At 39.4% G+C, this 13,351-nt stretch overlaps 1 protein-coding gene across 1 annotated transcript in view; it reads right to left on the bottom strand.

Annotated features, from left to right (window-relative positions):
* Window positions 1-13,247, bottom strand: part of URB1 (URB1 ribosome biogenesis 1 homolog (S. cerevisiae)) — a gene marked incomplete at its 5' end in the record, with an annotated part of 52,795 nt that extends 39,548 nt beyond the window's left edge. Inside the window, 8 exons of the mRNA XM_010081004.1 lie at window positions 1,169-1,364; window positions 2,502-2,632; window positions 4,388-4,513; window positions 6,475-6,560; window positions 7,296-7,392; window positions 9,394-9,526; window positions 11,599-11,750; window positions 13,108-13,247. Coding sequence (XP_010079306.1) covers window positions 1,169-1,364; window positions 2,502-2,632; window positions 4,388-4,513; window positions 6,475-6,560; window positions 7,296-7,392; window positions 9,394-9,526; window positions 11,599-11,750; window positions 13,108-13,247 — 1,061 coding nt within the window. The remainder of the gene's footprint in view (window positions 1-1,168; window positions 1,365-2,501; window positions 2,633-4,387; window positions 4,514-6,474; window positions 6,561-7,295; window positions 7,393-9,393; window positions 9,527-11,598; window positions 11,751-13,107) is intronic.
* Between the last annotated feature and the right edge of the window lie 104 nt (window positions 13,248-13,351).

Below are 13,351 nucleotides of genomic sequence, written 5' to 3'. Positions count from 1 at the left end.
AACAACAGCTTCTTCTGGGGAGCATTTTACAGAAGGGCTTTGACTTGTCAGAAGTAATGACAGAACTAAATATCAATTTTTATTCAGAAATCCTACAGAGCATCCTCCAGACTTCTATATCCTATTTGGCCATTTTAAGCTAACACAGAGTCAGAGGAACACTCAGAAAGGACAAACATTTTTTCTAGCTGACCTTCGATGTTGCTGCATCTCAAAAAACATACCATCAACGTGATGTTTCCCACTGCTTCTTATGCCAATTACTTCTTTCCTGGTTTAGTTAAATGTTTGTACAGCCACCTGCTTCAAGCATGGTTTTTTACCAAATGACCTTCCAACTCTCTCTATTCCTACACTTTTTAAAGCTGCTGTGGCTCTAAGCCATGGCTTATTTTCCTCAGCACCCAGAGAAAACAGGATGTGATTTCCTCCCCTCCATTTACCATCTTCAACATTTAACAGCATCCTGCTGCTTCTTTCCTAACATACCTACAATAATTGATGGTGTTATTTCCTTCCTGTTTAGTTCACTTAAACCTCAGCCACCTAACTTCCCCACTGCTGGACTGGTTTGTTTTTGCAATCACTATTTATGAAATATTGTGCCTGTCTGCTTTTTAGTGATTTTAATAAACTCTAAAGCACTGTGCATTTACAGCTGTGAACACAATAAATCTTCAGACATGTGAGTTTCCTCTGATACAGAACAGCTGCTTTTGAAACAAAAGCAAAAAAAAACCCAATCCCTGATCCTTAGCTCAGTTCCTCTGAAATCAGTGAAATTTTGTTCCTCGTCACAAGAAAGACCTCAGCTAAGATCATGAATTTGGAGTTAGTTTCTACCTAACACGGCCACACCACAGGCTGGCTGGACTCTGTATTGCACAGTAGCCAAACTGTAACAAATTTTACAAAGGAATGGGATTATAGTATCTATCTGTAATAAAAGCAATCAAAGGCAGGCAGGCTTACCAATTTACTACCAAGTTCCTTGGCTTGGTAACTTTTCTGTATGTCGGGAATATTTGACTTTACCATCTCTCCTACTACAATTTTGTTAAATTCTGCACTTCTATTTAACAAAAACTACTTCAATTTTCTGAGGAAAATAGAACATCAGGATTGCATATTTCTAAGGAGAGGTGGTGTGCATCATTCATACTCTTACCTTTTTGAGTAACTTCATATTGTCCATCCAAGTTGACTTCAATCTAGGAACAAATGAATACTGGGTCTCCTTAAAGTACCTATTCAATAAATCTGGGCATACTTTAAGAATATTCACCATGAGATCAGCAACCATTTCATCCTCTGCTGCAGTTTTTAAACCAAGCAGAAAGCGCAGAAGCACCACATTTCCTCCCCTATTGAAGACAAAAAAAATACTTTAAAAAAGAAATCCCTATTTCAATACTTTACATGTGACGCTAACTGCAACTCCTCTAACTATTGCTGGAGTAAATTCAAGGCAAGACCTCTCACACTGCTGGCATAATTTCTGAGTTTATACTCAAAAAAATAAGAACTGAATTTACCTCCAGGTTTTCTGCACGACAAACAACAATTCCTTTTAATTAAAACTACAATGTTTCAGAAACATTCTAACCAAACTTCACAAAGCTAAAAATGTAGAATTAAAACTTGATATTAAATTTGGAAGTATTTTCCGTGGTCTTTCAGTCCCTTTAAGTTTTCTTCTATATGTCCCTAAACGAAGTGAGAATACTGCAGATACCAGATGAATATCAGTTAAAATTTTGCTCAAAGCAAGAAACAACCTGCTCTAGCACCACTCAATATTAGTACCTGCTACTACAATCTAGTACCTTCTTTGCCCAGCTAATGTGATGAAGCATAAACTCACCCTGTGAGAAGTCCTCCATGGAGTTACAAGAGTGTGAATTGTTTTTTCTATCAGTCATAATCTGAGTGAACACATACATTAACTAGCTAGCAAATGGAAACAGTAGGGCAAATAGGTGCTCCCAGATTAGGTGTTGCAGGCCAGATTCTGGCACTACTGAAATCAGCGTTGATGTTTTCCCAAAATCTGGGATAAACCACGTCTGGTTCTACAAAATGTAAATCAGACTAGATATTTTACCACCATCTGGTTTACACTGCAGCTTTGATGCTTTACTGTCACATCAAAAAAATCTATGGTCCAAAAATCACACCTCACAGTAAGGGACCTGGTGTGCAGTTATTCATGGAGATCGCTCAGAGAAACACCACCACTGCCTAACCCTCAGTGAACAGGGCAGAGCACTCTCTCCTCTAGTATGCAGAGGTATAAGGAGATCCAGTAGTTTGATCTTGGGAAGTTAAAAACAAGACCAACAAAAAACCCAACGTATTTATTTCTTCTGCCACAGAAGAAAGAGAGGAAGCAGAATTCAGTACAGTCACTTGCAAAAGCCTGGAAGAGCATACAAGATAACTAGTGCGGTCTTTCTTGTTGCCAGCACAAAGCACACCATCTCAGTTGTCTGGTGACTTACTTGCCAGAAGTTCCAAGACTTGGATCATAGAAAGTTATGCCATGTTTCAGAGAGCAGCAGAGCTCCATTAAGAAATTATGAACAAGTTCCCGTACCATCATCTTTCCCACCTCTTCAGAACCCTGAGTCACCTATAAAAAAGGCACAATTTTTGGTATCACAGAAGAAAATCTTGCATCAATTTCACTCTTGTCTAAATTTTAGGAAGCTCCTTTTACAGAAATGCTAAAAGATAGTTTGGCTTTTGTTCAGACTAACAAGGCAAGTTTCAGTTACTGTATTAAACACATTAAATATTACAATACTTCTTGTTTCATGGAAAGAAAAACTCCCAAGTTTCGGTACATAAGTACCATTTGCAGGGTTACTGACTTAGAGCTTTTTGCTAAGAAGCTAGACAGAAAAAGATAAGGAAAAATCAAGCTGAAGAAAAGTAGTGATACAAAACTGACATAAACTGTGCAAGGCCATCCTGGGACTTTGAAGTCAAGGAACTAATATTTACTCTGAAATAACCAACTTTCAACCTCTCAGGCCACGTTCACTATGAGGAAGTTCAGAAAGACCAAAAAAACCACTGAAGCCTTCAGCACAAAGCACGTGAAACAAGCATGTGTATGTTTTTCAGGACAGTTTGGCAGAAGACAGAACAATTTTAATACAGGGCAAGAAAGATGGACAGCTAACAATGCACTGAAAATGTGAAAACTCCAGGGAAAGAAGATGGGGCATCAATGCCACTACAGTCACCATACAAAAACAGAAGAAGTGACCAAATATCCATGTTAAGCAAAAAGAAAAAAAAGTGAACCCAGATTCCATCAACCTTTTACAACCAGTACAGCTCAAGAGCCCTACAAATGAGAAGTCTCTTGACAACTGTAGTTACGAAATCACAAACCATACGACTCACAAGGACTGCATGGAATTGGAAGAATTTAAAATTACTCAAAACTGAAATGCGTGCTTATGAATAGGATCATACATTTGCATAGCTTCAAGCAGATACCTACTAGAAACAGATCTCCTTCAAAAGGTGTTTACAATATATCAGGATTGGAATGGCACAGGCATAAATATCCAACAGAGGAAGTATAAGGCGGTAGTTGTTCAGTGTCAGAAGTTTTGAAGAAGAATGGTTGGGCTTCCAAAGATGAAGCTTTAATCAACACAAAGGTGAAAACCAAGTGGAACATTTCTACTGCTTTGCATTGGGCTTACAACCATGCCTTAGATATTCCCACAGTGAAAGGTGGGGAAAAAAGAGATTACATGATTAAGAAAAATAAGAAAGCAAAAATGTAACCTATTGATGAGAAGATGACAAAACATCTGCAGCACTAACACACACCCACCAGCTGCAGCCCTGATTCTTGCCTCATCTATGACTTTAGGAATCTGATTTCAGGGACCAGTAAAATCAGTAACAGTTCAACCCTTAGAAATCCTGCCAGCCTCTCAAACACTGCAAACTGAAAAGGCTGGCAACAGTCTTGGGAGTTTAGCTCTCATATCAGAACAGTGCGTAGGATGGGAATGAGGCATATGGTAAGAACACTGCTCCTGATATATTCTCCTATAGGGACACAAATGTGTCCAGGCAATAGAACACGGTACTCGCAGCCAAAAGCCTCATTTTTCCCTGGTCAACAGATTTGCACTGCAGTTCTGGCAACCAGGGAGGGGAAACAAACCCTCCTCCTTGAGGAGTGAGAAGCAGCAGAAAGTCAGGGTTCCTTTTTAAGTAGCCTCAGCAGATCCCTCTTCTTGAGCTCCCAGTTACTCTAACCTCGATGAGCTATTTCAAAACCTGTGGGATGCAAGAGGGAAAAAAAGCAAAAAGGCAGGATAAGGACTACGAGTTACAAATAAGTAAGTTACCAGACCTTTAAATCCCCAGCGCTGACATCAGTAATCCCATTCCACCGGTAAAGCAAAGCAATGTGAATCAACACTTCTGCAGTAAAAAAACGCACCTTCTGGGTTTTGGTGATACTTTTATTTTGAACCACCTGAAAACAACAAGAAAAAAAAACCAAACTGACAACTTTTCTATTTATTGCAAGTTACCATAAAATAATGGCAAATAGCAACACACTTTATTCTTCTAGTGCACACAGAGCTCACTCTCCTCACTACAGTAGACAAAAGGTTCTGCCTGTGCTGCTAACACTTCTTTCACATGCTCCTGCTCCCATTTTGATATGGTCGAAGCAATAGGACTCTACCTGAAAACCCTGCACATGCTGAACAGGATAGACTTTCACGTTTAACTGAAAAGCACAGAATGTATTCAGAGTAGCACAGCCATAGACTAGAATCATGGAAGCCTGCTGGTAGAGATGGTAGAGCCTGCTACAAATAAAGTCTGAATGAAAAGGAAATCACAGTGGAGGAAGTTCTCAAAAGTTCTCCTACTGTTTTCTCCAGGACTCTTTTTTTCAGTTCTCATTCTCCTTGCTAAATGGAGTCATACAGTGTGTTAGGTTTCATCAATAATGTAATGGTGTATGACATATGATTCCCACAAGGAAAAAGCTTCATTAGAAAGCAAAGCTTCAGAGAGGGGTTTTTTTTTTTTTTACATTTAAATGCTATAGCTTTTTTCTTCTTCTTCTTCTTCCAAGGTTATTGCAATAGAAAAATGAAACAGTATTTTTGCCTTTAACTTATCAGTTGTGAAAAGCCAGAGTCTGAGGTAGGCTCTTATGTTACATTCTAAATTAGAAACTATGTTTTCTTCATTCTCTCAACTGGTCATACAACAGCTTGTGCAACATTGCTACAGTAATTCAAAACAGAGACTCAAAAATCATAGATATTGGAACTGAAAACATTTTTTAAAATAATTTTTATAGAAATAACATAAATCTCTGGTGTAGTTGCTGCACCCATAGCAGCAATAACCTGGTGCATCACAGTGAAAGAGGCACTGCCGTGCTCAGAAGCTAAGGAACAACAGAGCACAGGAAAGGGATTTGAGACTAAACCAACTCTCACACCTTTCAGCAACTCCTGCTTTCAAGTTTCCTATCTCAGCCCTGCTACATCATGAAGTTATTTCTGCTTGCTATGAAAATCAGAAAAAAAACAACTTCAAAGAGGAGCAGACTTACCTCTCCAACAGTACCTTCTGACAGCATGTGGTATGTACACTTTCTTTTTCACAATAACTTCTCTGATTTTGGGAAGACAATTTTATGATGAGACTTCCCTTTTCCTCTATCCCACCAAGAAACACCTTTGACCAAATTTATGTCCTGCAGCAGAAACTCTGCCATCCCAACAGTAAGCAAGTCCAAGGACCAACTAACCAGGACCACAGGACATGCCCTCAACAGAGCCCTGCCAAGACTGGCTGGGTAACGGTACCACACACCCTTCAGCTGCAACCAGACAGCTCCTAGAAATCCATTTCATGTCACAGTCCCCATACTAAAAACACACAAAATCCTTTTTCTCCTGGAAAGAAGATTGTACGTCATTACCTAGTTCAGAGCTAACACACCTAGTCAAATCTAGCTGACCTCCCCATTTTGGCATGAGACACATTAACTGAAGGATCAATCTTACTGTCACTCTAAGCACCAGTAAGACTCCAGTTCTTTTGACCTTCAGGGCTTGGCACTGATGCAGTTGCAACCCATGAAACAATTGGAATCTGCTGGACACCAACCACTAAAGATGAGCTGAAATTAGCATCCAAGTACAAGCTATGCAACAACTTCCTTTAAAAGAGGGCATTGGAAAAGTATAACAAGCTTCAGTCTGGAAACAGTAATACGGCCAAGCTCTCAACCTTCAACAAATATTATCAATAACAGACACACTGACAAACTTGCAGCAGCAGCAGCACCACTGTGTCAACATCTTAAAGACTTGTATATTTTACGAGAAATTACTGCAAAACTTGTTTCCAGCAGCAAAGAAAATAGAAAACAAGAGACAACGCAGTTTCAAAGGCATAACATACCTTAGTTCTCAGGGTGGAAAGTAGAAGATTGACAGTAGAAACTTTGTCTTCCTTTATTTCAGAGCGAAAAATATCTGGTATGAAATCTAAGAAGACATTTCAAATGTTAAGTGAAAATGTGAAAGCTATTTTCATACTAAAATACCTCAGGGAACTCATATCCATTTCTCTTCAATGTCATATTATTTACCTTGCTGTTATATTTAAGGAGGGACCAAAAGGCTGAAATCAGAGTTCAGAAGGATAATGTGTCTGTAACTAAAGTGATGCTGCCAAACCTACTCTCACCGTAACTAGCTAAGTTGCCAGCTTGGTTATTAACACTTACTGCAACAGCATCTGTCAACTTCAAATATATTTCAGGCCCTAGTGTGCTACACAGTAATTAAACTTGAGAAAAAGTCTATCCTTTCCACTGAAGGACTCACAATTGTTTCACTGAGTGATTCTGAAAAAAACGGTAAAAAATGTTTAATGCAACATATTCACTATTGTGTTATGAGCAAGGCTGGAGGCCATGAATTTTTTTTCTGCTTACTGAATCTATGGCCCCAAAGTTATATCACATTTACCTTTTTTAAATTTGTGTCACCAAGGGCTTCCTGTTTTTGCAGAGGACAGTAAACATTATTCTCAAGCAGAAGAGGCACTCACTAGAATACTGAAGAAGTTTAAATCTTTTCAGGTAGTAAGATTAAAAATATTTATTTTCTATCTTATTAGTGCTGTTTAACTGGTTCACGTTTTGAATTAGCTCATATTTATTATCACCTATTAAAAGATTCTGCCTTTAAAAAAAAATACAAGCAATTGTGAAGTACCTTTTAACTCCAGCACCTGTGTCAAGATCGCATTGTCACCAGCAATTAAAAAGGAGAGAGCAAACTGGATATAGGCCAGACGGACATCAGGTCTCCCCTAAAAAGGATAAAAGGCACTGTTAAGAGTACAGATTGTACACAACTGCAAAATTAATATTGCAACAATTGATTATCATTACGAGTACTATAAACAGGTAAACTAAACTTTATAAACACATTGCATATAGCCATACACATAATTTATATTGCAATATGTCTACAGTACATTCATTTGAAAAACATCACTAAACATCCTCACTTCTGCACCACTTGGTACACTGGTGAATTCACAAAAATACTCAAGAACAGTAACGACAGCAGTGCTACTGCAATTTCTTGCTATACAGGCTCCCAGAGCAGTGCCAGTTTTGGGGACTCCTGCTGCTCGTTGCCGTTTCTGAGCTGCAGTGCTTTACGCACATCCCTCAGCTACCACAGCTGCTTAGGGAGCTACTTGGGTCATGCGACTAAGACTTGCTAAAAAAAAAAAGCTCTTAAAAAAGGGGCTAATGTGTTACAAAACTACAGACTCGGGCACAGTGGAAGTAATGAAAGCTTTGCCCAGGAAAGGATCATAGGATATGATTTACTATTTTTTGAAACTTACTGCACAAAATTAAGCTGCATGTAAAAATGCCTGAAAGAAGATACTGATTAGGCTACACATAAGGCAGAAGTGACTCATGAAAGGGTTGAAAAAAGAAATGCAGAAATGAGATTCTGAAGTCTGATATTTTTGAAGGCCCGATACTCTTGTACTAAAAATTCACCTCTGATAGCCAGTTGTGACATAATAATTTCACTGAAAGCTGAGCAAGATTAAGATCTTCAATCTGTTTCTGGAAACTTTTTTCCTTGTACCTTACATGCATATCTAATAAGCTTGTGGTCGAAAGATGACCTACATCCAAGCATCTTAATTCAAGGGGTGGAGGCACTCCTAAAGGCAATTTCTGCAGCAAGGTCAAAAACCATAAAATCTGACATTCCCAAAAATGTTTATATACAAAGCAATTAAGTGGAAGGCAAAAAACCAAACACACACCTTCTCCCCAGACCTTTTACAGTCTCATTTGTCACCACAGATGGCACAAACCCAACACAAATGTACACATTTATTCTGCAAGTCATCTTTAAAAACCAGAAACAATTTATCAGCACTGAAAATAATACTGGATTTATTACACACTTATATTTGGAATGAAATACAAATATCCTTGTTCTGAAATACCGGTTCAGGTCAACCCTAATTATTTTTAGCAAACAGAGAGGAAACAAGAAATAAAGTTCCTTTTGGAAAAAGAGGAGTGACTTTTTCTGCTCACTTGCATATCCTCCTTAAGGGCTTCTGCCAAGAGATTGTTTAAACCTCTCAGTTGTATTTTCAAATGCAATTACTGACCATATTAGTACTGGGCAAAATCCTCTCTTCATTTCTACAGCTGCAGAACATCAATTTATTTCAGTGGGACCAAACTGCAAGCCATACACTGGAAAAAGAACTGAGCTCTTCCCAAACTCATGACCGAATAGTTTTCAGAAGTTTACCATCACTTTCACTCCACTTTAGACCTTAAAAGGGTAGTCCACAGAAACTATACATTTACATTTTACCACAGCTTATTAGAAACAGACCAAGCACTCTGACGTTTTGCAGTAAATTCTACAAAGTAGTGTAAAACCAAGGTTATCCTGAGGAGCTCTGCACCCTGACACGATGAGAAAGACCAGCATGGGATGGAAAATGAAGAAAGCTATACTTCAAGGGTGCAGGCCAGCTCTCCCGCTATGGCAGATACTCAGAAACATACCCTGGGGATTTCCTATGTAAGCAGAGGGGAAGCTCTTGCCCCATAAATCAGCTCTGCTGCCAATTAGAAACAATCAAGAAGCATTTCAGCCCGACACAGGACAGGAAGGAAGAGGGAAGTTCTTGTAGACAAAAATATGACAAAGAGACTTTGGCAACAGCTCAGTTTTAAAAACTGATGGACATGGCAGAAAAAAAACTGATGGAGCCATGGCACAGCATTTTATGGCACACAGCACCTTAATTTACCTTCTTACATCTTTTTTTCAATAATCCAGGCAGAAACTTATTATTGAAATCAAAATGGCTATACACATCCCTTGCTGAATCTGGCCCCTGAGCCACCATTGCTGACAACAGAGTAAGGCACACTCGGCTCATCCTAAAATGAAAGGCAGAGGAAAACCTGCAGGTTATTCCAGGATGACAGTTATACAAACAACCAAATCAAGAGATTAACATTTAAAGAAAGACCTTTTTCCTGTAAAAGAAAGAAAATAAATTATCCCACTCCACCACCACCATCTATCCAAGCCTTCAGGAGTTTCAGACATGAAGCAGTTCTGAGCAGTCCCAACACGAGCAATGAAGATAGCCATTAGAAATGTATCCCTGGTCGTACAAAGCTCTTGCTGCAGTTGATGGAAGCTCTACCTGAATATGTAATCAGCCACTTTAACAACCATCACAATACAGATTTAGGCCAAACAGACATTGTTCCGCTATTCACAAAGAACTTCGATCTCTGTGAGCAGCCTATTTTTACAAGCACATCTCTTGGATAGAGCCCCCAGTCCTGCAAATGCTTATGCGCTTTACTGCCCCAAGCAGGTCATAGGAACTACAGCTGATGCTAAAGTTAAGGACACACACAGTGTAGGCCAAAGTAAGACTGCATTTTTTGTGTTTTAGCTGAATGACAGAGGTTTTCTTCAGTTTAAGTATGCAGCACAGTCTTGTCATGAACTAAATTCCAAGATCTACACTCAGTTTTGATTGTTGCTCACTGACCACAGGGAAAATTTGCCTGAGAAAATAGAAGAGAAGTTAAAACAACCAAAATCGTTATTCTAGGCAATGATAATGGCAACTGGGCAGGAGCAGAGAGGTAAGAAGGGACAACGGAATGCCTATTTATATTCTTCACAAAAATTAAGCTATAACAAAGTAGGATAAAAGGAAGCAAGTGACAAAAATCAAGAACTCCTAAATTTGTGGGAGTTTGCCATTTATTTCAATGGGAACATGACAGGGCCATCAGGTACAAGTCTGAAGACCTCCATCATCTGAATAGCCACTACCCATTAAGGGTTTTGGAATCTGTCCATCTTGTTTCATTCATGGACAATCTGTAAGAAAGCCATACGATTAAAGCAGAGATTCCATCTAGACCTACCATCACCATAAAATCCCTTTGCACATCAAAGAGGTAGCAGGGAAAAAGCAGAGTATATACCATCAGAATGCCATCAGAAACCTGCAGCGTCATCTATGCAGGTTCTAAAATAATTTCTCAAAGAGCTGTAATCTTTAAATGCTTAATAAGCAGAGCAGATCTTGCATAGCTTTAAAATTTATTTTACAATACACCTATCCTCTCATATTTGGGTTTCTATGTACAGTTAAAATGCTTGTTGCAATAAAATCAACTGGGTGGTGCAGGAAGCATGGTTGCATCCGTGAACTGGGAAGCAGAAAATGCTTTTCTAATTCTTGTCTCTCCAAAGACCAAAAGACCATTGGCCTTGGACAAGTCATTTGCAGTCTCTATTTTTTTCTCTCTCTTCCTCTTTCTCCCAGGTTTGTATTTAAAATTCTCTGGCACTTGAAACTTCTCTCACCCTATCCACAGATTATGAGAAATTGTTGTTTAGACTACACTAGATAATACATGAGTATTTAAATCAGCCTAAAATGGCCTTAGATTTAAGAGACAGGAAAAGTTACAGAGGAAAACCCACTCTGAAATAAAAGATTCTATTATAAATATGGAAATCTGACTACAAAGAAATACAGGGAAATAAAACACTCGAGGGCAGCTATTTTTGCCATCACAAGATAGACTGCTCAGCCTCTGTGAACTACGAGAAAGCCTGTTCCTCCCTGTTCCAGGCAGCACATTTCACCTCACAAACCAAATAGCAGTAAAACAGTAAGACTCAAGATACAATCCACTTTACCTCTCACTAGGACAGGCACAATCGATGAAAACTACAGCCTCGGGAAAGCGTCATACGGCATGAGATTCTGTATATCAGGGCTTCCACCTTACAAAGACTTTCATGTGCAATTATTTTATGAAATGTGGAACTGTATCATTAAATAAAGGTGGATTATTTGCAAAATTCAGCTTGACTTATTGCTATGTCTTGTACACGTGTGCAAGACCCAGACAACCCCTTGGGATCAATTCAGAGCAATCGACAGATTCTCTGCAACAGTACAAAGACTTACCTGTGATTTTCAGAATACAAAGCAGCATAGACCAATCTCATGTAGGAATGAATCAACTTTTTGACTATGTTCATTCCCACAACAGAAAAATGGGAGAGGTCACTGGCTGTCCTCAGTAAAATGGCTTCTAGAGCTTGAAAGATTAATATCATCTGCAAGATACAGAAATACGTTAATATCTGCCAGTGAATTGAAATTATTAGCTGAGCAAATAGTAACAAACACCATTAAAAAAAGAGTAAACCCACCACGAGAGGAAAGCTTCCCAATATGAAGCCAAAGTTAACTTCTGAATTCTCTCCCAAATTAATGTTTCCTCTTCTAAAGGATTAGTTCTGAGAGTGTGAATTTTCAAGATTATGCAGATACTATATGAAAGACTAAATACCACAGGAGGCTGGCCGATTCCCCTCACGAAATTCAGTAGTAAAGAGGGACAAACTCTACTGAAAGCCCAAGCCAATATGCTGACAGAAAAACTGCACAATCCTGGACAAATAAACGGGATGTTAAAAAGGGTGCTCCCTCACACATGAATTGAGACGTACACATATGATTTATCTGCATATGCACAACAGCCACTTCTGGTGATGCAAACACCTACCACAGTGCAAGCCTCAGCACAGGCTGAAGGATCTAGAAGGCCCTTTTCCAGCTGGAGGCCAGAGCCTTGGGCTAATGAACCAACACCTTAAGGGACAACTGTTAGTAACTGCACAACGGAACGTGCCGGAGTAAATAATCTGAGCTGCTCCAGTCTTGCAATTAACTCCTTTTAGATGAGTCCAGAGCCCTCACAGCACTAGGACTGTATTCACCACAAGTATTAGCCTCTGTTAGTAAAAGGATCTTGAAGAAAGTATGTCACTGAACACGGAATGGGTTGTCACTACACAGACAAAAATTATAGCCTAATGCAAAGACTGACAAGTGGAGATTAAAAAGAATACTATCCAATTTTATGTTGTAAGCAGATTTAAGTTAATAATGTTGCCACAGTATTCACAGTGAAGAGTTTTTAAATTATTCAGTTCATTCATCATATTCTGATGAGAAAAAACTGTGTCCAGCTCAGATGAGAAAAATGAGGTTAACTTTACTAGTGGCTTCCTAGAAATACTGATGTATCAGAGAGATGTCTACTTATCTAAAACCAATTACTTTCACTGGACCCACTGGACCTTTTTTTTTTTTTTTTTCCTTAACTGCTTCTGTTGACCTCATAATTTTTTAAACGGTTTTCTGATAACATTTAAAGAACCATAACAACTCGATTTTGGCAGGACTACTGGTTGTGAGCATCATTAAATCCAGGATCATCTTTTCACTGAAAAGGACATTCCCCACCTGATCAGTGCTTCTGCCACTGTGACTTCCAAAAAAAAAAAAAAAAAAGCCATTCCAAATTACCAGAGTTACTTATGCCGCCAAGCACTTCTTCGGCAGTTGTTCTCCCAGCCGGGCTGCACGCTGCCACTCACCAAACCCTAACACCCACAGACCACTTACTTCACCGTCAGGCTTCCTTTCTCCATCCATCAGTTTGAATATTTCCGCACACTCCATGGATATTTTTACGTATCCCTCTACGACATCATACACTTCAGGTGACGGCAGCGTCTTAGCAACGGCGATGAAGGTCTCCAGACCTGTAAAGCGAGAGTTTCACCCGGGGAACCAACCCCCCACGCGTGTCACGCCGCGAACCGCCCCTCACCCGGGGCCTGGACACGCCGGCGCTGCCGCCCGGGCT

The sequence above is a fragment of the Pterocles gutturalis genome, unplaced genomic scaffold, assembly GCF_000699245.1.
Source record: "Pterocles gutturalis isolate BGI_N339 unplaced genomic scaffold, ASM69924v1 scaffold1684, whole genome shotgun sequence".
Taxonomy (NCBI): domain Eukaryota; kingdom Metazoa; phylum Chordata; class Aves; order Pterocliformes; family Pteroclidae; genus Pterocles; species Pterocles gutturalis.
The sequence above is the reverse complement of the archived record's forward strand: the minus strand, read 5'-3'. Positions and strand labels throughout refer to the sequence as shown.